The 24,356-nt window shown below is 42.5% G+C and overlaps 1 protein-coding gene and 1 long non-coding RNA gene across 2 annotated transcripts in view; both read left to right on the top strand.

Moving 5' to 3' along the window:
- LOC117874881 overlaps window positions 1–24,356 on the top strand; it is a 364,430-nt gene that overhangs the window by 192,422 nt on the left and 147,652 nt on the right. The window contains exon 6 of the long non-coding RNA XR_004645101.1: window positions 22,122–22,247. This is a non-coding gene — a long non-coding RNA (uncharacterized LOC117874881). The remainder of the gene's footprint in view (window positions 1–22,121; window positions 22,248–24,356) is intronic.
- On the top strand, window positions 18,918–21,017 carry LOC117874880. Its single transcript, XM_034765523.1, has 2 exons — window positions 18,918–19,119; window positions 20,257–21,017. Exons 1-2 carry the CDS (start codon window positions 19,024–19,026, stop codon window positions 20,779–20,781), a joined length of 621 nt encoding a protein of 206 aa, XP_034621414.1. The 5' UTR covers window positions 18,918–19,023; the 3' UTR covers window positions 20,782–21,017.

The following is a 24,356-nucleotide window of genomic DNA, read 5'->3' as shown; positions in this document are numbered from 1 at the left end:
CAAAGGAGGAGAAAGGGAAGGTGAGCTGAGAAGAGAGGAAAGGCTACATGGCATTTTGTCAGTTTCTTCCAGAAGAAATCAACAAGATCCTGTGTGGAGAGAGAGCAGGGAAAGCAGAGGGAGCAGACAGATACATTGACTCTGATAATCTCTTCTACTAAAGCCACTTTATGCCTCTTCACAAAAGCGACGTCATGGCCCCTAAGGAATATTCCCCCAAATAAGAGGTTTCCTGGTTAGTGGACCGCTGGTACAAGGAATCTATGTAGAAATTATCCAAAATTTGGGGAGGGAGCAGACATGGCCACAGTGTGCTGTGTTCTGACTATTCTTTGCTACTCATGTCTCTTATAGGAGCAATAGTCCAGCATGCACTGGGACCTGCCTGACTGTCCCCCCCCAAAAAAGTATACAGCAAAGATGGGGCTTTACGCCACCTCCCCTCCCGTGCCCCCTGCCCCCACCTTTCTTGTTCTTGTGCTAAGTGTAAGAATAGAAGAACAGAGAATTGGGCTAATACTTACTGTGGTTTTCTAAACATCTCATTTTCTTGCACTGATGGATTTTTCCTTGCCTCGACCTTCTTATTATTTTATCTTATCTTATTTTTAGTGCTTTAATCATTTTTATAAAATTGTGTGACAAGGATGAGGGAGGAATCTATCATGGGTTTAAAAAAAATCTTTTGTTACATGCTCAGCAAAATACTGCAGTATACAACAGTCTCTGTTTTGTGTTCACAGGAAATGTGTGAATGCCACCTAACTACATAACCAAACTCTTATGAGCAACTTCTGTCTCTGAAATAATAGTAAGAGTTTCACGATATAATAATAGAAAAAGCTTTTGTGTGTGAACAAGTTGAGTGTGCTCAGAGGGAGAAGAGCAATACTATGCCTTTAATAGCTTTATACATTCAGCTTTATAGCTTGCCATTGGGTGCAGATGTTTTATGACTTGTAACAGTTTAATATGTCCTGGTGGAATACCCTCTAAGTTTCTCTTCATCAAGGCAGTTGCTCCAGGTAACTGGAATGTCAGATTTAAATGAAGCACAATGTGAGAATGGGATTGTCAACTTTTAAATGCATCACAATGGTGCTGTGTAAAGTTTCAAGCAATGGGTGAAATTTCCCTTGCCCATCTCGGGATCTTTTCTCCTTTTCTTCCCTATAAGCATAACCTAATGTGATGAAAGATTTAAAATAATCACATACAGTTCTGTGGGTATTGTACATCATGCAGCCAAATTAAACTGAATATCAAATTAGTAGCATCTAAAGAAAAATTTCAGAGTAGCAGCCGTGTTAGTCTGTATCCGCAAAAAGAAGAACAGGAGTACTTGTGGCACCTTAGAGACTAACAAATTTATTAGAGCATAAGCTTTCGTGGACTACAGCCCACTTCTTCGGATGCATAAAAAGAAAGAGAAGCTTTCGCTCAGATTAAGAATAAAACAAAAATAATGTAGCAAATGATATAACACAATTCCATTTTCAAGAGATGAACTGGCAAAAAAAAGGCTGAGCTACAAACCCATGCCTGGCTCCTCCTATTCCTTAAGGACCAAGAGAGAGCCCTCTGCCTCCTCCCCACTTTTCCTCCAAATGCTGCTTCCCCCTACTCTTTCAAACACACGTACACTTTTTTCCTCTGCTCATCTCCAGCTCTGGATTAGCACTGGCAAAACAGTTGAATCCTAAGGAATGTTTTTGTTGTGAAGCAAGCCTTGAGTAGTCAGGTGATCTCATGCTGGCAATCCCCAGGGTTCTCAAGTACCTTCTTTTATTTTTTTCCTTTTGCAGAAATTTACTGGAGCAATAAATCTAGTGCAATCATGGAGAAAAATTAAGGCAGGGGCTCTCTGGAGACAGGGAGAGAAAAAGAGCACAAACAGTGCAAAAGCAGGCACATAGCAGTTGTGCTATTTTTGCCTGGCTATTGTCTTCCTGGCATGTTTTTCAGTAATGCTTATCCACGGTAGGAGGGGAAGGGGGGAGAAAAGCCTTTTTGATCCAGGAATCAGTGCCATGTAGGTACTGCATAGTTGTAAAGTCTAGATTTCTCAACATCTGGATAGTGAGTGTTAAGTAGGTTATCTGATACCAAAAGAGTCACAAAGGTGGCACAGTAAATGATATCTTCTCCTGAGGCTAACAACAAGGCAAAGATAATCACGGTGCCAAAAAGAGACAATGCATATCACACTGAGACAGAAAGAATACAAACCTCTAAGACCACAGAGTGTCTCAAAGAAGAGACCTTCAGCTCTTTTTGACAGATTTTGTATGCTTTCCTGTTATTAACCCAACAAAAGGTTGCACACAATTATTACCGATGTGGCAACCTCCTACAATTTGTGTTTGTCTGTTGTTCTAGAAGCAGTGCAAAAAAGCCCCTGTTTTGTTTTTACACATTTAATCCATGTTGGTTGCAAAAAGGATTTCAGATTGAAATGTGAGGTAGTGAACAGTCATGGACATGAAAAGAAATTGTTATTTTATGTTCTAAAATTTTTTTGGGGAGGGCTGTGGTGGAGTATTGTATTATAAATAGAGCTGAGCAAATAATAATAACTTGTTCCAATAATTTTGCCTTGGTTTCTGGTGGTGGAATATCTGTGAACAAAGTCTAATATTATTACTATGATTTAAATTATTTTATTTTTCATACTGTGATTAACACCAAAAGACCTGAAGCAGGATCATGCCCCCATTGTGTGAGGTGCTGAACACACAATTGCAGATAAATTTGCTTGAAATTATTCAACAATATTGTTTGATTATTAAACTCTGGTTTCTTAAATGTGTGCTTTTGCACTGTGGTGTAATGGGTCAAATATTGTAAATCACAAGGTATTGTCTCTTCTTTTAGCGCTATGGGTGTGACTACTACAGGCAAGAACATTCCAAATTTGCTTTACATGTGGAAGATGAAAATGTTGCTCTCCATGAGCATTCCATGGATGTTAACAAAGTGAACAAAGAGGGGTGGGATGAATGTGGCCTTAAGTAAATTTTGTTGAAAAATGTTCGCCAAAAGGCTTTTTGCCCTATCCTCATGGGTGGCACATGACTCCCACATTTGAGGGGGTTGGGCCTGCATGCCGAAAGCTCCCTAGAAGTAAGGGGGGCCCACTGGGACCCAGACATTGCTCTGCCCTGAGGCATGCCCCCGCTCGGCTTCCTCCCCCCAAGACCCCACCCATGCTCCACTCCCACTCCATCCCAGGCCCCGCTCCTGTTGGCCCCCTCCCCCGAGTAGGGTTGCCAACTTTCTAATCGCACAAAACCAAACACTCCTTCTCCGCCCCTTCCCCAAGGCCCCACCCCCTGCTCACTCCATTCCCTCTCCTTCCGTTGCTCGCTGTCCCCCACCCTCACGCACTGTGACCGGGCTGGGGCAGGGGGTTGGGATGCTGGAGGGGGCTGAGGGCTCCAGCTGGGAGTGTGGGCTCTGGGGTGGGGCCGGGGATGAGGTGTTTGGAGTGCAGGGGAGGGGCTCAGGGCTGGGGCAGGGAGTTGGGGTGTCGGGGGTGCGGGTGTGACGTTCCCCTGGTGTTATCTGGACTGATGATCTGCTCTGGAAGCCAGCCTTACCCTGCTCTGCTGTGAGAACCCCCACTCCTGGGCTGTTCACGCACAGCCTCTGGCATGTAAAGTTGCTTGGATTGTGAAATCGAATGACAGTAGCCAATATCTCTGGTCCCAGACACAACCCGAGGAACCTCCGTCTTGCAGTGTCCAGTTATGCCTGCTGGACGCTGCAAGCTTATATGAGTTTGTCAATTTAACAAAGAAATTGATATGTTCCAGGCTTGTTATCCCAAGGGGAGTTTCTGACATGCTTCAAACCAAATGCACTGCTTCAGGTAGAATAAAACAAACACATTTATTAACTACAAAGAGAGATTTTAAGTGATTATAAGACAAAGCATAATGAGTCAGATTGGGTCAAATGAAATAAAAGCAAAACACATTCTAAGCTGATCTTAACACTTTCAGTGCCCTTACAAACTTAGATGCTTCTCACCACAGGCTGGCTGGTTGCCCTTCAGCCAGGCTCTCCCCTTTTGATCAGTGCTTCAGTTGCTTGGTGGTGATGTCTGTAGATGGAGGTGGAAGAGAGAGGAAGAGCATCACAGCGGGGTGAGGCCTCTGGGAGGGAGTTTGGGTGTGGGATTGGACTCCGGGCTGGAGCAGGGGATTGGGGTGCAGGGTCCTGGTGCTTACCACAGCTCCCAGGAAGCAGGTGCCAGGTCCCTGTGGCCCCTAGGCACTTGGGTGGCCAGGGAGGCTCGGCGACCAATGGGAGCTGCAGAGCCGGCACTCAGGACAAGGGGCAGTGCGTGGAGCCTACCTGACTGCCCGTGCCCTTAAGGGCTGCAGGGACCTGGTGGCCGCTTCCGGGAGCCACGCAGAGCCAGTGCAGGCACGCAGGGACCCTACCTTAGCCCTGGGCCCCCGCTGTGCAGCCAACCAGACTTTTACAACCCGGTCGAAAACCGGATGCCTGGCAACCCTACCCCTGAGGCCCACCAGCCGCCCACATCTCTCTGACCCCTCCTCTGAGGGGCCCACACACCGCTCGTGCCTCTCTCTCCCTCCTCCCCCGGGGGGCCCTGCAGTCCTCGCCTCTCTGCTTCTCAGGGGGTGAAGAGGCGCGAGCAGTTGGTGGGTGGGGCTGTGGGAGAAGAGGCAGAGCAGGAATGGGAAGAGAAGCAGTGGGGGCAAGGCCACGGGGTAGGAGTGGGAGCAGGGCCTTGGGGCGGAGTGTGGGTGGGGCCACGGCCTGGGTGCCCTTTCGGCAGCAATGCTCCAAAGGCGGCATGCCAGCGGTGTGCCTCCAAAGGGAGGTGTGATGCATCCTGTTTGGGGAGGCTTAGCCTCGCTTGGCCTATTATACCTGCCGTCTATGCCTAGCCTCTCCCCTGTATTTAAAGCTGTGATGATCACTTATGGCTGATCTCAGTGAAATGAAACTGCAGATGAAGAAGTTGGTGAACAGAAGGACCAGGCCATAGTTTGAGGATGACAGAAGAGGAAGTGCTGTTTTGCCTTTAGTCTTGTGATGGTGAAGTTTCACCAGGTGGAGCTACTGAGAGTTTGTTGTGAAGTTAATGGCAATCATGAGCACCTTATAAATGAGAATGGATTGGAGGTGGTGGTTATAATAATTCTCCATGAAAGTCTAGGTTGACATAGAATTAAAGTTGTACAAATATATTTTCTTTCAACACAAAATGACCAGTTAAAGCAACCTTGCCACCTAGGCCAAACAAAATTCACGTCTTTATACTTTAATACCATTATCGCCAAACACTCTGGCTACTTAGCTCCATAACAAATTCCCTTTCAGATGCAACATATACAGCCAAGTACAACACACTTGTCCAATTCATCACAGTCACACTCAAATGAGCAATCTAAATTCCATCCAGCGCTAGATCAAGATATGCTGCCTACAGCCATACCTGTAGTTGTAAAGTCTGTTAAAGTCTATAGTATTTTATTTGTACATGGAAAAAGTATGAGTTGTATGTTTGACTTTGCTGGAGCTGACATAAGACTTGGAACTGACATAAGACCAGAATTTTACCCAGGATATCCGAGGCCCCAATTCTGCATTGAGAACCATTTGGTCAGTTCTCTGTGTATATGTGAAGGCCGATTGAAGCCAATGAGGCTCTGTATGGGCCCAGGGATCTGCCTGCCCACATTGTTCTAATATAAGATCGGGATCTAATTTTCATTATATTGTAAAGTGCTTTGTTACCTGGCATATAAAAGTTATGGAATAAAACCCATCATTCTAACCTGCAAGGAAATAACTTCTAAGATCCAAGCAAGTTTCAGTGTGCACAGACTAAAGTCACACTAGGCCAAAAAAGAACTAAGATTCATCTGTAAAATTTGAATCTTTTTTCACTGTCATATCGGATAATAAATCAATATCTGGTTTGATTATGCAAGGTGCTGAGCATTTTCTGCGAGGTGCTGAGTGCCTGAATGTCCCATTTGCTTCAATAACAAGTGAAAGATACTTGGCACCTTACCTAATTGGTTCCATCACACATAATTAAACTATCTGTTTTATCAAGATCCTTAGATTACTAAAACTCAAATAATTCCTAAAAACCCCCCACAACCAACAAAGAGTCATTTTCAACACTTACTCTGTTTGTTTACTTTTTGAATTTAACTCCACTTGAATGGCTGAACTTGGCTGGCTGGTTGGTGTTTACATTCCATTTCAAATCACAAGAAAAAAGAGATATCATTGACTAATAATTGTTAAATCTATTCCATTCCTGCTGGCTTTTGTAAAAAACAACTACTACTTTTAAAACAAAAAACAATAATCTATCTCTGGGGACTAATCTAATTTGAGAGAGTACTTTTAATTACTCTTGAATGCTTTAGCCCAACAGCATTAGAAAAGAAAAGAGAGTCTCTCAAGTTGTTTTCTTTTTTCCTTACTCCCCTATCTTTTCCCTGCTTGGTTCAGTCTGTCTTAGGCTCCACAGATCCTGTGGGAGGGAGTATTTACTAAATTCCTTCCTGCCTTGGTAAACATACTTTATACATTCTAAAACAGGCTAGTGTTACATTTCTTTGGCCCCTTCTGAGTCCTGAAATAAGAAGAAAATGGAAAAGTGAAAAGTTTACATTTGCATTTTGAGTAGCTACAACCACTATTTACTGAGCGGAAAGGGGACACTGCTCAGGATTGTGTACTAAAATAAATTGACTTGAATTTCCTATCCTCCCATCCTCCTCATTCTCAGCTTCTATCCCTTGCCTGCAGGCCTTTTAAACCTGTATACACACTTACAGAAGGACACGTATTCCAATGTGCTTAGAACTCTTTCATCAGCACTGTCTGGGTACTTAACAGCAGGCGGGCTATGACTGAGAAATTTTACTACAGATGTGGGAGAGGTTTGGTTTCACATTCTTGATGGCATTCTCTTTCAACAGGGCTCAGTCTTAAGTCTCACATTTGGTGGAACATGGCTCGTTTTGTTGCTGCTTTTTGTTTGTTTCATACCTCCTCCTTTCCCTGCCAAATGAATTGTGTTCCACATGGAGGATTAGAATCTATAATAATAATACCCTCATGTTTAAATGGATTTTAGATTTATACTGCAGGTAATGGAGATTACTTATGACTAGAAAGTACTTTATTTCTATGGACACTTGAGTCCCTGTAATCATAAACTTGCAGTGACTTACATCTGCTTAGGAGCTGGGATCGCTCAACAACATTAAACCCCACACAGTTCATGAATAGAGCTGCGCGAAGCAGATCGCTTACATAGTGATTTCAGCCTCTTTCTCTGCTCTCAGAAATCATATTCTTCAGATCCATTCATTATTAAATTTACTGTCAAATTTTGCAATTTTTTTTGCTCCCATTGCAAACAGTTTACTGCAAATATTTGATATTCAAAGTTCGAGGCTGGTTGTGATTAATCTCAGAAGTGACATTCTCTGCTCTCTGATTGGATGAGTGTAATTCCCATCAACAGGAGGAGGGTTATAAGAATCCGCTTAGGGTTTTCTTTTTCTCTGGGAAAGGTAGCAGCTAAATAAGATTAGGGTATTTCCACACACTTTAAATCTGTGTTGATCAGGTCTTGCCCAAAGAATCATTTCTATAAAAAACAGGTTAATGTAAGATTTTATTGGTTGGATGCAGAGTCAACAATTAATTCCTCATGGTACACAAAATAATCACTGGTGTGTGCATGGTTCTAAATGATTCTCAGCTCTGTGCCAGAGCTCTGCTGAATGGTTTGAGGAACACTTCCTTCCTGATGTGTCAAGCAGTACCCCAGATGTTTTACAACGCATGCACTCATTGCCCTATTGATCATTCCTTAATATTATTCACTGTTGAATTCAATGGGAGGTTTGTGTAAACGGCTGAAAGACAAGGCCCGTAAAACTTCTGCCCACATCATGAAAGCATCACAAAGAGCATGAGAGGAGCCAATTGAGCAGTAAAGTGTTCATTAAAAACTCCCTCAAATCACAAATAACTGAACATCGCAGATATTTAACCTATTTTGGTTTTGTGAGCCAATACATAGCATTTTAAGTGCTTTTTTCCCCCTCAGTAAACATAACAAGTGAATTTGCTCATCCAGTGGGGTTTCAGAGTCTTTTAGTTCTGTTTTAGATGCTTTTGTCTTTTATTTATTTAATCTTCACTATATTTGGATTAAAACCAATGTACAACAGAGTGATCAACCTCTGTATTTGTTTTATGTTGTTACTATCATCAGCTCCGAGAGAACCCCATCTCCTTTAGCCTTTGTGGTAAGTCCCTCTTTGAACTAATGTCCATGAAATCAGGGTTGGGCAACAAGCAAGACTCTTAGCTTTGAGATACTTATGGAGAGTGTTCCATGTCAAATAAGATTATTTAAAAATAAAACTGGCACAAAAGATCTTTATTATATGGCAACAGTAAGTGAGATACAGTACAAAAATATAGATTCTCTAGGTGACTGATAAAGCTATAGCACTGCTTATAACATACAAATGCATCAGGTTAATTTTTTCCAACTTAATGCCCTTAATAATGCAGCCTTCATTTTCTGTTCTCCTGCCCACAGTGCCCTTATAGAAGATGGTACTATTCAGTACCTGATCCTCCATTCTTTGTGCCTTACTGTTCCCATTGGCTTCATTGTGCAAGGAATGCAGTATCAGGCCCAGAATGTTTATTTAGTAACTATCCCATTGGACAATAGTATATGGAAATTGTTGACTGTTCTTTTTCCATAACAGCTGCTTTCTCACTTACCAAAATTACTGCTGAACTTCAGTAAAACCACTGCATGCGCACACAGACAAATGAGACAGGCTAGCAGTCTGGGCTCTGTGTGTATTCATTGTTTTTTTCCTTCCGGCAGATTCTTCTTACTCAATGCAACTATAAAACACATTATGCTAAAACATTTTGTGTGTGTGTGTGTACACACATACAGCTTTTAGAGGAGTATTCATATACTCCTCTAAAAAGATATCTCAGGGTATTACTGCATGAATGGTGTCATATCCCACAGCTCTGCTGTACTGTGCAGGACAATAATGTTGTGAAAACCTTGTATCTGGGGGGAAGGGTTTAAAAGCATCATACTGAGGCTGGGCATTCTGCCAGGGGGAAGGGACAGAAGTGAAGTGCTCCTAGAGGTTTTCTTTTTTTAGACAATGATTACTGAAGGGGAAAGAAGGCCAGTCATACTAGTGCAAAAAGAAAAGAATAAAGTATTTACTGTAGGCTATTGGCAAATCCTTAAATCTCACTTTAAGCAAGAATTCTTCATCTGTAAAATAAAGTGCATAAAATTGCAATATTTGAAAAGGATTATCTACTTTCCCCAGCCATTTCAAAATGGATTAAAATTCATTATATCTATATCTACCCATTCCCCCACATACATATATGTATGTATATGTACACCCCTATGTGGATGCACACACAAAACACATTTGTCAAAAATGTTCTGAAGACCTGAAGCAAAGGATACCACACAGAGTATGTCTTCAGGAATATGAGTGGTCTATTTTTATTTTAAACTCAGTATTCATAACCAATGTACAGATCCCATATGAAATAACAGTTATAGAAATGACGGATTGTTGAAAATCATTTGCCTTGAACTCACTAGAGAGCTGTGCAACTTCTTACTGCATTGAGATGGGGAATAGTTATACAAACCAGATGCACTAACCTAGGAGACAAGTCTCATGGATCACTGGCAAGGTTTGGCTGGGGTGGGTAACAGGAGTATTTTGATATGTATTTTTGTGTGGGGAAAGTGCTCCTTGAAATATTCAGTAGCTTTTTGGACACATAGTTAGTAATTGTATTAGCATTTGTGGTCAAGACTTGGCTTCTCCTGCATGTATAACAAAACATAATTATAAGGTTTGCACTCGCATTTTATAGAGAGATGTAGAGACAGTGTTTTGCAGGATTTTCACTATTAACTTCTGACTTTTAGAAATTAAATTAGGCAGGGTGGAGGGTGGAGTGGGGGATGAGGATGTTTTTGGCAAGTAAACGCTAAGCTGAAAAGCCAGATTTGCCAAGCATTTCTCAGAGATGTTTGCCCAATTGCATGTCCCCAGTCAGCCCCATAGTGCTTCCTCAGTGTGAAATTGACTAGGAGTGGTATGAAAATGACAGCTGTGGCTGATGAGCTAAGGGTAACATGAAAAATATTCAAGTTTTTTGGTATTAACTAACATATGCTGGTGAATCTGTGGAGTGTGTGGTTTTTTTGTCCCTGAGGAAACTCTTTTCTTTTTGTAATAGGCTAAAATTGAAACCCTGATCACTGCATTAGTAGTGGTTGGAAAACCTCAGCAGGAGGGTTAATTTTTGGGAGAAGTATTCAAAGTTCTGAAGCTGATCCAAAACCACAGAGAATATGCTGGACTGGAAATCAGGTTAAAAGATCTTTCAAGATCAGGTTGTTTTGTGAGATTTTAGAATTCTTTCTAATTCCAGCACAGGCACTGACTTTCCAAAGTGCTGGGGGGTGCGTGACCCCCAGCTCTGCCCCAGGCCCCGCTCCCACTCCACCCCTTCCCCCATGGCCCCACCCACATCCTGCCTCTTCCTGCCCCCGCTCCACCCCCTTCCCTGAGCACGCCGCATCCTCGCTCCTCCCCCTTCCCTCTCAGCCTCCTGCATGCTGCAAAAGAGCTGATTGTGGCAGTCGGGAGGCAAGGGAAGGGAGGGGGAGGCGCTGATCAGCAGGGCCCGCCAGCAGGCAGAAGGCGGTGGGCAGGTGGGGGGAGCTAATAAGGGGGCTGCCGGTTGGTGCTGAGCACCCACCATTTTTTCCCCGTGGGTGTTCTAGCCTGAAAGCACCCACAGAGTCCGTGCCTATGAATTCCAGATGCGAAGAAAGTACCAAGAGAACTACCTTGCCTGGGATCACTTTGCAGTGCTTTTTTTCTCACAGCTGAAACCAGAAATTGAAGATGTGAAAATTAAAATAAATAAATAACCAAGTTCATAGGTTTGGGTTCACTTCAAGTTATGGGCAATAGTACCCTATAGTTCATATGTTTTCTGAACTGTCTCGCTCTTCCTTTAGCCATGATCTAGCAAAGCACTTAAAAAATGTTTCATTTTAAGCATGTGAATTCTTCCACTGGAGTCAGCAGGACAATTCACATGCTTAAACTGAAGCAGGTACTTTAGTGCTTTACTGGACTGGTAATTCAGAGGAAAGTTGTCAAAGACACAAATGGTAATAAGGCATCCAGCTTACACTGAGAATCGATGGGAGTTAGGCACCTGACTTTTGTGCATTTGAAAACCTCTTCTTTAATTGGCAAACCTACCCTTTCGTAATGGTTGCAGCATTTGAGAAACATTCCTATCATGCCTGACATGGTAGAGCATATAAGGACCAATCCACGACACTAGGACACTCCCAGACAAATTATATCCTCAGTTATACTGGTGTAAATCTGGAGTAACTTCATTGACTATAATGGAGTTACTCCAGTTTTACGCCCTGAAAATAAGGGGAGAAGTTGACCTTCTGACTCTTGTTATGCCAGTGGTTACTTTAATTCTTGCATTAGTGATAGCGGTCACATTTCTCACAATGTAAAGGTGATGTATCATTGTTTATATGGCCTAAATGAGGAACTGATGCCCTCTTCATAAAGACAATCCATTGTGATTCTTGGCTCCATTCAGAGATTTTATATCATTAGTGACACAATACACAGGGTGATGCATTCAGTTCTGGGCATCTCAGTGATGTCAATAAACTGGAGAGTATTCAACAAAGAACTGAAAATATTTTGAAGAGGCAGGACGGACTCTATGAGGGATGATTAAAATAACCAAATTTATATTGCTTGCCTGAATTACATCAAATCTCAGATCACCATGAATAAATATTGGAAGCCTGTGAAGATCATAGAGAGACAGAAGTTATTTAGGGTTTTCAGGGAGTTATAAATATGAATGATGGAATGAAATTAAGCAATGGAAAATACAGTCTGAATATGAGGGGAAATTGTCGAATGGAATGGAATAGTCTCCCAAGGGATGTAGTAGAACCCTGTTGGCTGAGTCACTAAAACTGGATTAGATGCCGGAGCCTTTTCCTCACTGCCAGAGTCTTTCCCCACTTCAGGAATCCTTCACTGTGCTCGGAAAAGACTCCTTGAAGTGTGGGGGAAGAGGGGCGGGGTGGACGACTCCGCAGCAGGACACTACACTGCTAATAGCAGTATAGGCAGGGGAAGTGTGTAGAGAGCCATATAGGGTACACACCCTAAGGTTCTGTCTTGTCTTTAAGCAGAGACTTACACTATACATTGTTATTTGTACCTATTCTAGCTGGAGGAAGGGATGTGCAGGGGATGGACTCTGTGCCACTGGGAGGAATCTGCAGGGTAGACATACCTTCTGTTCTATCCCCATGTTCTATCCTAAATGAATCCTCTTGATCCCTGGTGTTCCAATATTCTTGCCGTAATCATTTCTCAACCAGACTGTATGTATTAGCTGTTGGTCTTAAGCCAATCCTGCTAGCACCTTATTTTTTACTGCTTCCTCTGGCTTACCTCCAGTATGTCTGTGATGCTCTGAACAGTGACACACAAGCGTGGGTACCAGCCTCAGGGCAGACTGACAAAAACCAGGGCACAAACTTCTCATTGGTTGTGAATTCTAAACTTAGATTTCGCCAACCAACTGAACCAAGTACAAACCCCTCAGGCACTTTAGCAGCCTTAGCATGGAGTCACAGACAGTCCCCTTGGGTACTTGGGTCTGTCTTGCCACCCAGGTGAGTGTGTCTCTCTGACAGATGGTCCCCAAAAAGTCACTTACCCCAGGTCAATTGTGCTTTAGGTCTCACACCAAAGACAACGCTTATAGACAATCCTATAGTAAACTATATTAGGATTTAATAAATAGGAAAAGGAAATTAGAGAGTTATTTACAGGGATCAAGCAAGCAAACATAGACACAGGAATGAGTTACTTAGGTTTCAAAAGGTACTATAGACTTCTATAATCAGCAAGCTGTTTCGACCTTTAGGGCTAAGCAGTTGGGGAGATTTTGCTTATGCCTAGAAACAGCTTGCACTCCCAGAACCCAAGCTGCATAGATATCCTTAGTTCCTTTGGTTTAGGGTTTTTTTTTATCCCCTTCCTGCCATGTGCTCTGAGGTGCAAACTCAGCTGATGGGTGGAGTCCACTTGCATGACTCATCTTCATGGAGAGAAGAGCAGAACAATAGTCCTTTTGTTGACAATTCCTCAATCCAGATGTGGGAAGTTTCCAGTTTTAAGGTCCACCCAGAGCCCTTGTATCCATAGGTCTCCTCTTTTGGGAGGGGCATAACAAATTCTGTAAAGAGCAGCTCTTCACACTAATTAACACGTGGCTCACAATACAATTGCTCATATATTACTTTACAGCATAGAACACAGATAGTATAAGTAAGATTAATTTATGCAGCAACTCACAAGCATTCAACAGAGTCTGAACACAGAACAATTTCTTATAATTCAAATACCTATTTTATCAATATTAACCTACAAGTGAGCCAGCCAGATTCCAGCTATGTAGTTATCAGTGTTCACTTGAGACATGGGGACCTTGGCATGAGATGGCACCTGCCAATGTCACAATGTCAATCTCTTACTGATAGTATATGGTGCATAGAACTGAACACAATATTTCTATTGAGATTACACCACAACTGTAAAGAGTTTGACTGCTTTATTCCACAGCTTGGGCCCTGATCCAGGAAAACATGTATTTAGATTTAGGCATATGAGCAGTCACATTAGCTTTGTTAGATTTGGGCTTTAATGCCCTTAACATATGAAACCTAAAAATGGTATTGGCTTTTTTTAGTGCCACATTACTTTGCAAACTGATATCTAATTCACTATCTCATATTGCTCCTAGGTCTCTTTTGGTATTGCTGCTTTCAAAGTGTCTTTCTCCACTTGTCAATCTGTGTTTCAGATATACCTTATATTTTTAGATTTTTTTAAAAAAATGTTCTGCCCATGTTTTGAATGGTTTTAGTTCTTATAAATAAATGGAAATATCCTATCTCCTAGAACTGGAAGGAACCTTGAAAGGTCAAGTCTAGCTCCCTGCCTTCACTAGCAGGACCAAGTACTGATTTTGCCCCAGATCCCTAACTGGCCCCTTCAAGGATTGAACTCATAACTCTGGATTTAGCAGTCTAATGCGCAAACCACTGAGCTATCCCTCTCCAGCTTCCTCTGCCGTCACTATTAGCAACTCCTCCCAATTTAATATCTGTGAATGTAATGATCTGGAAGAGGGAGTAAATAACTTAATTACTTACAACTTCTATTGCCCTAGCACAACATCTAAGAGAATTATACCATGGCAAAAGCACAACGTTTAGTAATACACAATAGACATATCTTCAAAAGCAAAGCTCCTGGAAAACTTTCCTAGCCATGGCATAGCTCCTTCTTATAATCTAGCTCCTATTATGGACACAATCTCTATTTTACTACACTCAACTTTCCCACCCACCCCCGCCCCGCCACCAGTCAACATGCAGATCTTTTCCTCCTCAGGAAAAGCCTTAGGGTATGTCTACACTACGAAATTAGGTCGAATTAATAGAAGCCGGTTTTATAGAAATCGGTTGTATACAGCCGATTGTGTGTGTCCCCACATAAAATGCTCTAAGTGCTCTAGTCGGTGGACCGCGTCCACAGTACCGAGGCTAGCGTCGACTTCCGGAGCATTGCACTATGGGTAGCTATCCCACAGTTCACGCGGCACTGCTGTGTGTCCCTGTTATGGCCTCGGTCCTTCATGGCCTTGGAGACCTTTTCTAATACTTTGCCATTTCTTTTACTGCTACGGAGTTCAGCTAGCACTGATTCATCTCCCCATATGGCGAGCAGATCCCGTACCTCCCGTTCGGTCCATGCTGGAGCTCTTTTGCGATCCTGGGACTCCATCACGGTTACCTGTGCTGATGAGCTCTGCGTGGTTACCTGTGCTCTCCACGCTGGGCAAACAGGAAATGAAATTCAAATGTTCGCGGGTCTTTTCCTGTCTACCTGGTCAGTGCATCTGAGTTGAGAGTGCTGTCCAGAGCGGTCACAATGAAGCACTGTGGGATAGCTCCCGGAGGCCAATAACGTCGAATTCCGTCCACACTACCCCAATTCCGACCCGCAAAGGCCGATTTTATCGCTAATCCCCTCGTCGAAGGTGGTGTAAAGAAACCAGTTTAAAGGGCCCTTTAAGTTAAAAGAAAGGGCTTCGTCGTGTGAACGTGTCCAGGCTTAATTCGATTTAACGCTGCTAAAGTCGACCTAAACCCGTAGTGTAGACCAGGCCTGAGAAACTGATGTCTCTTACAGTGCCCTATAGGTTATTAGATGTGAGCTGGGCAAATCGAAGCAAAAAATGAATTCCAGAGCTATGGACCCTAGCTTATCTATAGTTTATTCTAGGAGCTGGCTTCTGGCTTTAATGCCTCTGAGGTTTGCAAGTGCTGATAGTCCACACAGAAGTGGCAATCTCGAAGGTAAACAGACACAGGACTCTGACTGTATTTCACCTTGTTTAATGAAAATATTCAGTGAGGCCAGATTTAACATTAATTCTTTCAGTGTTCCATCTTAGATGTGATATGGGGCCATTTATCATCCTCCTTGGTTTACAGTTGTTTTAACCACAGATCATTGACATGGCATGAGTACAGCTTTCATAAGATTGTATCAGACACTACTGAAAAGGAAATATTACATCCTCTGCACTCCATCTACTAATTTTGCAATTCTTCACCCACCCACCCCCACAAAACAACACAAAAACCCCAATCCCTAATCAGAAGTGGCAAGGTATTTTTTGTTTAGAAAACCATGCTACTTATTACTCATGGTTCTATTCTCCTGACATTTAGTGACTTCTTGCCTCTTACTAGGAATATAAATTACTTATAGGATGGTAATTGCTATGATCATTCTTTTTTCCTCCTATTTTTTAACATTAATACTATATTTCCTCTAGTCTTCCCCATTGTCCATCTTCTGCATGATTCCCTGTCCACTTCTGAATTGAGCCCAACATTTTATTTTATTTGGTTTTTCGACTACTCCTGCACATACAGCAGACCTCGTCACTGAGCTGTCCATGATAATGCCAGATCTGAGAGGTTAACTACAGTAATTCAGAAGCCATCAGTGTGTACAAGTCGTTTAAATTGTAACTGCAATGTCCATCAACCTGTACTTATCTATACTGACTTACATCTTCCATCACATTCCCCAATTCTTAGTTTGATTAGGTCTTTATAAAATTTCTCCCAGTGATGCTTCTCTCATAGGATACGTCCCCAACAAGGAAAATGAAAAGTGAACTCAGTATTTTACCTTTACCCCAATTCCAATAGGTATTCACAGTTATTAATTTACCAGTGCAATGCTTCCATTCCTTTAGATAAAAGGATGGTGCAGAAACAGCTGCTTCATTGCCCCAAACTGTCATATATTACATTAGGGGCCTCCAAAGCAGCAGGACTTCAGGGAGGGCAGCCAAACATCCGTGATGATCCTGGCAGCCTCTGCAGAATATGGCACTTACTGCATGGGCAGTACAGAAGGGTTACGCTCAGAGCTGGCTGAAGATTTTTTATCAGAATGATTTTCTAACCAAAAAAAAAAAAAAAAAAACCACCACCCCAGAAAAAAAAACAACAACCCTGTTCTGTTCACAAAGCCATAATTTTCTATGGGAAAATTTTAGTTTTGCTGGAGAATTTCAATTTTCTATTGGGAAAATCAAAAGGAAAATTCTCTGGCTGCTGGCCTGAAAGACTCTTATCAGCTTCACTTTCTGCCTATGAAATTGACAAAAGCTTTCTGGGAGGGCTGCTGAGGTTGAGCACCCTGATTCTCTGCCTCCCAACCCCCCCACCTCGTTCCAGTGTCAGAGACGTAGACAGCCCAGGCACTCAACCGCCCCGAACACAGCCCCAGGGCCAGAGTCCGAGCACCTTGCTGTCTGACTGTCTGGCCCTGGAGCTTAAGGGGGGAGGCTGAGGGCCCAGGCTCTCTGCATCTCTGGCTTCACTCCTGGAACCTGGATCATTGGGCAGAAAGAATGGCAGAATGTCTCTGTAGCCCAGTGGCAGGGGCACTTGCTCGAGAGCAAGGAACCCAGGATCCAGTCCCCTTGATGAATGAATATTCAGTTTATACGCAGTGGAACAGGAGAGACTGAGGGAGACCCACATCAGAATATCCCATAGTCCAATGGTTAGGGCACTCTCCTGAGAGGTGTGGAAATCTTAGGTGCCTACGGGGTTAGGCAGCAGCTGAACAAGAGTTTTGAGGATCTTAGTGATGCCGAAATGTTGGATTTTGCCACCCAAATTCTTTTGTAGATCTAGTCCTAGAAGACCAGACTTAACATCAATCCTTGCAGTGCCCCACTAGACACTTCCTCAAAGGGAATGCATTACCAATCTTTCTCCCTCACACACACACACACACACACACACACACACACACACACACACACACACACACAAAAGTTACTGAGTTAAAATTTGGTGTTATACATGGGACATACAGTAATAACAGATATGCAGTCACTAGCTGATGCATGGAAGATATAGTAAGAACAGAGAAGGTGAGAAAGCTTTGGCTAAGGACAATGGGGAAAGCCTTACCTTTAAGAAATATGGAATAAGAAGGACCTTTAATGTCTGCAAACAACAGACCGGACCTTATCTTTTATGGTCTCATAAGACCTCTCCTGGGAAACAGGAATATTAATGATATAACTCAATTGTTGAAAATTAAAGTATATAATAGACAAAATCACCTGTATTTAAAGAAAACACAGGCCCTTTGTCTAAATATAAAGGGTGCCTTTCTTTTGTCATTTCATGGACCTATTTCCATTATTTCCTGACTATATCTGGGAAGCAAATTCATACAGTTCCTTTGCTGGTATCTGAAGTATGAAATCACAGCCTTTATGGGAGATGAATATTTTTTTGTTTGATTGGGTTTTTTTTATTATATAATCTATAGCTAGCCAATTCCTGTCTATGACTTAAAGTACTTTGGGACTATAATATCTTGAAGCCAGCAGCAGATCTCTGACACTGAAAGGCTGTTCCTGCCTGGTTTTTAGTAGTGTTGTCAACACACATTTTGTCCCCTTTCACCCTTTTGTTGGTCTAGCTACTGGTTGTAATACAGTTAACCCAAATGGCTTAACTGCAATTTATCTAACACTATAATTACCTAAGTTGCTTATGGGGTCTCTAGGTTTCATCCCCAGCTGGGATACTTCTTGCTATTTTTAAATTTTTTTTAACAGGACAAAGAAAGAGACTTAACAGGCGGAGTTTTTAAACAATGTACACAGAATTCCTAACCCTAGAGTAATCTCAGGCACTGGTTCAACAGTCCCAATAAGTCTTTTCATGCCATGTTACAGCGTCTCTGTTAGTTAAGCATGTTTTGAGTTTATAGATCTCATTTTTTCAGCGGTTGATAATTAAACTACAGGAATCCACTTGCAGCTGAAACTTGACAAAGTTTGAATGAATTTGAAAAGCTGGCTGATTATTAGTAAACATTAATGGAAGGATTTGTTAATAGTTATTTTCCTCTTATTTCTTGACAATTTGATATGAAATTTGGAAAAACAAAACAAATCAAACAAGCCAGCTAATTATTATCTACACATATATAATATCCTTGGGTATTTAAGAGATAATGTAACTTTTTTTTGTTTTGCCTTTGGATTTATATATGCTGTTTGCATTCATATAACTCCTTTTATGGAATTCCCATAGGTGTCAGATTTATATTGTAACTATTCTGGAATGTTTTAAACCATTAATTAAAGATATGGATAGGCTCCTTCTGGTATTTTTTGCATAATATATTTTTGCTACGTTTTTAAATCAGTATGTCTCAAAGTGCATAGTGACAAAATATGATGTGGAGTAATGGGCATCTAACTGAAGAGCTGTTATGGAAGTGCTTGATGGGTCCAGATGCTTGGGATGTTGAAAGCACCCTGGCCTATCTGGTAAGTTGCACTGTATTTTTTGTTTTCTGAGCAACCGGTGACCATTTATGGTATGATGTCTTGTGAATCATTAGGAATACAAACTAACATTACACTCCATGGAAAGCTTGGAAATTCTAGCTTTCCCGTAATACATGGCAATATTTTCTATTCCTGGTGGTTTGGTTTGCGACAGATCAAATTTTTAATCACACCATTTTTACAACCATTTGCCTTTGCATGTTCCTACTGCCTTCTATTCTGAGCTGATTTTAGTGACTATTATCACTGGAGCTATTAGAACTAGAGACAATGTTGCACAGCACATCATCTGAAACTTTGTAATTTCAGCGCTCAACTGGTATAAAATGTTATTCTTTGGTTGTCTGGTTTGCGAGAATATTGGCTGCTAAAATCATGCTGGGATTCAAGTGAGGATGTGTGGTGGGAGGATAATATAGTCAGGGTGACCTGATTTTAGAACTCCTGAATTTAATCATCTAATTTATTAAACTTAGTCTGGTTCCTCCAGACTTAGAACCACCACCCACCCAGCATATGAATAAGAATTGCCAGGTTGATCAAACTGGAGATCCATCTAATCCCATATCCTGTTTCTGATAGTGGCTAATACCAGATGGTTCAGAGTAAGGGGCAAGAACCCACAGTAGGCAGATGTGGGATAATCTGCCTCCCATCCCCCAATCAACTCATATTGATCCATGTACAGGATGGTTACTGCCATTTCAATCAGGGGTCACATAATTGGGACTGTAGCCTGACATACTGGCCTCGCCTGAAAATAAATATCTCTTCCTGTACTGCCTTGTTACAAAAACTGTTGGGAACCTCCTGGGGAGCAAACCCACAGGTCTTTTGTACATCTGTATTGGGCCTGGTGTTTGCTCCAGCTGAATGCTGTTCTGAGCTCTGGGGGTGCAGCCTCTGCATTCAGCTTGTTGACATGGAGCTGAATTCAGTCACTTGCATTATTAGTGGCTGCACGAATTATACACCAGCCTCCAGGTTATATGTGCTAGCACACATAGCTCTGCCAGACCTTTGATACGATGTCATTACTGTTAAGTCTGCCTGGAGAGCTATGACAGATGATACCAATCTATTACATCTCCAGCTGACTGACTGACCCATTTTCAGACAGGGAACAACTCGAAGGTCTGCCGCCCCAACTCGAAGGTCCGCTCATATTCAGGGGAAGAATCCCACTCCTGTGGACTGGCTGTAACAGCATGTCTGATCTTTCAACACCACTTTGCTACAGCAGCTCATGCACTCCTGGACAAGAATGCTACTGGCCCTTTACCACTCATGGATGATCGGCAGCACCAAGTAGCCGACGACAACATTCTTATAGCATGGAAACACTGGTGGGAAAGAGAGTCTAACATGCTATGTAAATTCAGGAGTCCATCACTGCACCTGCCTCCTTGTCCTCTTGATCATAGATCCTGGATCAGGTTCAACAGGGGTTATTCTCTGGCTCATCCAGAATTGCTGCAACTATATGGCAGACTGGTTTGGCTTCCTCTCCATGCTGTGATGGGGTGTGTGCGGGGGAAGAGGGGTAGCATTGCAGACAATGACTCATGGAGTGGAAGAGTGCCCAATTCAACATCTGGAGGGTGGTTTACAAAACCTCGCCTCCCTAAACACAGAAGCTAACCTTTGGCTACAGAACCTGGACATTGAGCTCTGACATCTGCACATGAGAGGAGGAGTCTTGCCTGTGGCCTAGCCACACACTTTTATATAATAGATAGTGACCGCTTCAAGTGAGTTCTCAGTCTCTCCACATACATATTCATGGGAATTCTGTTTTGTTAAAAGTACACAGAGAACTTTAGGCATCGCATGTCGAATAGTTAAAATTCATTGTATTTTTTCATCCCCCCCCACTTTTAAATAAAACAATCTACAAAGTGGAAAACCTCCATTAACACTAGCACTCTAAGAGCTTTGTTTTGTATTGCTGAGCCTCAGATCATGCCAAGGCTAAAATATGTGCTGTGGTGCCTTTTGCTCCCCCTAATGCTACCCTGGCTTTTAAAACCGTTTCAGAAATTAGTTAATGGCATTATTTTCCAAACTGGGTAAACACATCTACAATGCTGCTCTGTTCAAGGCAGGGTTACTGTGCTAAACAAATGAACAAGGCCAAGGCCTTTGAATGCATCTGGAACATAGTTAAAGTCCCTGTCTAAACTACAAAGTGGAAACAAAGTTGTACTTGGGTCCTTTGACGCAATTGTAAGTGCTCTCAGCCGGGTTCAAACAAATCCTATTTATTATTTTTACACTGCCTAAAAAGATGCATGGAAAGAGATGGCTGGCGCCTGATTCACTTTCATGTGTAAAAGTGGTCCATCTCCAGTGGAATTACTCCTAACTAGTGCAAGCAGAGTGAGAATCAGTGAGCATTGTTTCTGCCCTGAATGGTTTATATATCACAATAAGGCTAATAAATCTACATCACTAAATATACCTCTCCTGCCCATCACTGCAGTAGCTGAGTGTTTCACAAATAGTAATGAATTTATTCACACAACATTCCTGTGTGATAGGCTGTTCCCATTTTACACCTAGTGAGCTGAGACACAGAGACTAAGGACCTGTGATCCAAAGCTGAATGAAATCAGTCTTTTTTTTTAATTCAGTTAACGTTTCAGACTTTAATGTTTGCATAGTGTGGGCAGAGTGCTGCACACTCTTAAGTCGCACTCAGTTCTTTAATGTTATTTTTAAAGAGCCTATGTGTGGTTAGAGATTAAGACGTAAGAAGATGAGTCAAGGGTAGTGTGTTAAAAGAGTTTGTTTTAATTCAGAATTTCTGTGGGTCTGTTAAACTCTTCATGTTACTTTAACACAATGTTGTATGATACAATTAATTTTTATGTAGATCTTACAGCTCATGAGAGAAAAGACTATGATTTCTACATGGAAAATCTGGTGTGCTTCAGGATTATTAGTGTATTTTTATTGTGTTCTCTTTATTTTCATTACAGAGAGAGACACAGACAAGAATGAGAACTTGCTATTTAAGCACTGAGCCATTGACAGGTGTCAATCCACATAAAAGGAACCAACTCTTCCTCTCCCTTCCTTGTCCTCAGTCTGCAAAGTTTTAACAAGTATGTGGCCACCAGGAGCTAAAAGAAATGTGTGAAATGGGTTTTAAAAAAATTAAGCAGTATTACAAGGTTTCATATTTGCAGGATCAGAATCAACTGTGTTTGTTTCTTTTGCTATATTTGGTTTGCATGGAAATCTCCATATTATTACTATGTTAGCAGGTAGCTGGTAGAGTAAAAGTAAAAAACCCAAACCAAAACAACAAGAAAAACAAATAGAAAACTAAAAAAAACCCACACACATGGTCAAAAATGTCCTTATTTCATTTTTAAGTAGTGTCTATAAAGTAACTTAGAAATAATTGTTCCTGATCTTTAATTAGCTAGTGTTTGAAAAGCACTTTGAAGTTGAAAAATGCTGGATTATTTATTTTGACTAAGGTTGATTAATTATGGACAGCAAACCTTAGATTAGTACAGTGATAAATGTGACCAAATAGGCTGCACCTTCATGGTGTTACTATTAAAGCAAGGCCCATGTTCTCCTGCTGCATCTGGGACTGAGGTCATGAAGGGGGTGGAGGGAATGCCAGCCCCCTCCCCCCTCAACCATGGGGAAGGCTCACTGCAGAGAATCCATAGGATTCTGGCTCCACGGATGCTGGAAGAGACAGTGGGTCAGGGGAAGGGAGCTGGTCAGGCTCCTTGAGGGGAAAGCAATAGAAGTTAAAATGCCAGTTCCTCAGACACAGCTTAAGGGTGTTTGCTGCTGCTGAGGATCAGAGGAAGATGCAGAAGCAATTCTGAGCCACTTTTGTAGTCTCTTTGGGGCTGCTCTAACTGAAGATGGCTGCCTATGGACTGAAGAGGCCATTATGGCAGCTGGGAAATCAGAAGGATGCATGGGTATCCCAGTCACTTTCTCATTTCCCCCCAGAGATTACCTCTTTATCTTCATGACCTATCAGGGAAGTAAGTGCAGGAACTGCTACAGTGGCTCTCTGCCGTCTGCTGATCCCCTTAGACTTCCGATAGCTAGGTAAGTTGTCTTTGGGGCACATTTGCACTAGTAGAGAAGTAAAGAGAGACCCTAATGCAGTCCAGGATCTGGCCATGTGAACTTAGACTTCTTCATTCCTCTGTCCCATGAGTGTTCCGGGGCAGCTACTGTTCTTAAAGGGTTAATGGGGCTAAGCCCCACCAAAAATGCCTCACCTGTCAGCTGCACTGTAGGCTCTGTGTAGTGTGGGTGATGCATTGCAGGATTCAGGATCACCTGCTGTCTTCAATGGGCTTTTAGTGGGGCTGATGCCTAGAGTAAAGAACAAATATTAGTCACCTGGATCAAACGTGGTAAGTACCTCGAGTAAACTGATAGTTAACTTAGTAAAGAAATCCAGTAAAGACCATAGACTATAGGCAGTGGAGGGAGGAAGAAAGGAGTAGGGAACAGAGTAGGGGCAGATTCTGTTCAGCCCCACAAACAGATCGCATAATGCTCTCCGTAGCCATCACAGTCATCCCCTGCCTCTTCCTCCTCTCTTTAGTTCCAGTAAGCACCTGGGTGGGGAGAGGTTCTTGTCTGGGGAAAAGAAGAGGGGGGCTTTTGAGCCTGGTGTTGGTGGTGGGTGGCAGGTAGGAATGGGCGGGGTTCTGAGGCTGATGTGTATCCTGGCAGTTGGGGTATGGCAAACCCAGGTTCAAGTCCATGCTCTCCTTCATTCAGAGTGATCTGGGATGTAAAACCTGCTCTGTCTCAGGCAGAGCAACTCTTGAACCTTGGTCCCCTACATCACAGGCCAGTATATGAACCACCCACTTGGTCTCTTTCCCCCCCCAAAAAACCCTCCCAAAGAAAGCTTTGTGGAAACAAATATGCTTTGACAGAACAGCGCATTTTGGTGAAACATGATCAGCTCTACTGTATTGGCAGTGATGTGGTTGTCAGCCTGGGGCATAGCGGTGTGTGTGTGTGTTTCTGAGAAGGGGTAGAGGGTCGGGTTGAAGGGAAGTGAGGGGTGTTGGGGAGGCTCTGAGGGCAGGGAAGAATTGTGCTAGCAAGGGTAAGCACAAGGGTAATGGTAGGGTAATTGGCATTGGCGGTGACTTGGTGTTGTGTGTGTTTGAGGAGGCAGCAGGGTGAAAGTTAGGGCTGGTCCACACTAAGCC

Source organism: Trachemys scripta, chromosome 3 (genome assembly GCF_013100865.1).
Source record: "Trachemys scripta elegans isolate TJP31775 chromosome 3, CAS_Tse_1.0, whole genome shotgun sequence".
NCBI classification, from domain to species: Eukaryota; Metazoa; Chordata; order Testudines; family Emydidae; genus Trachemys; species Trachemys scripta.
Note: the sequence above shows the minus strand (reverse complement) of the source record. Positions and strands in the feature narration are given on the sequence as shown.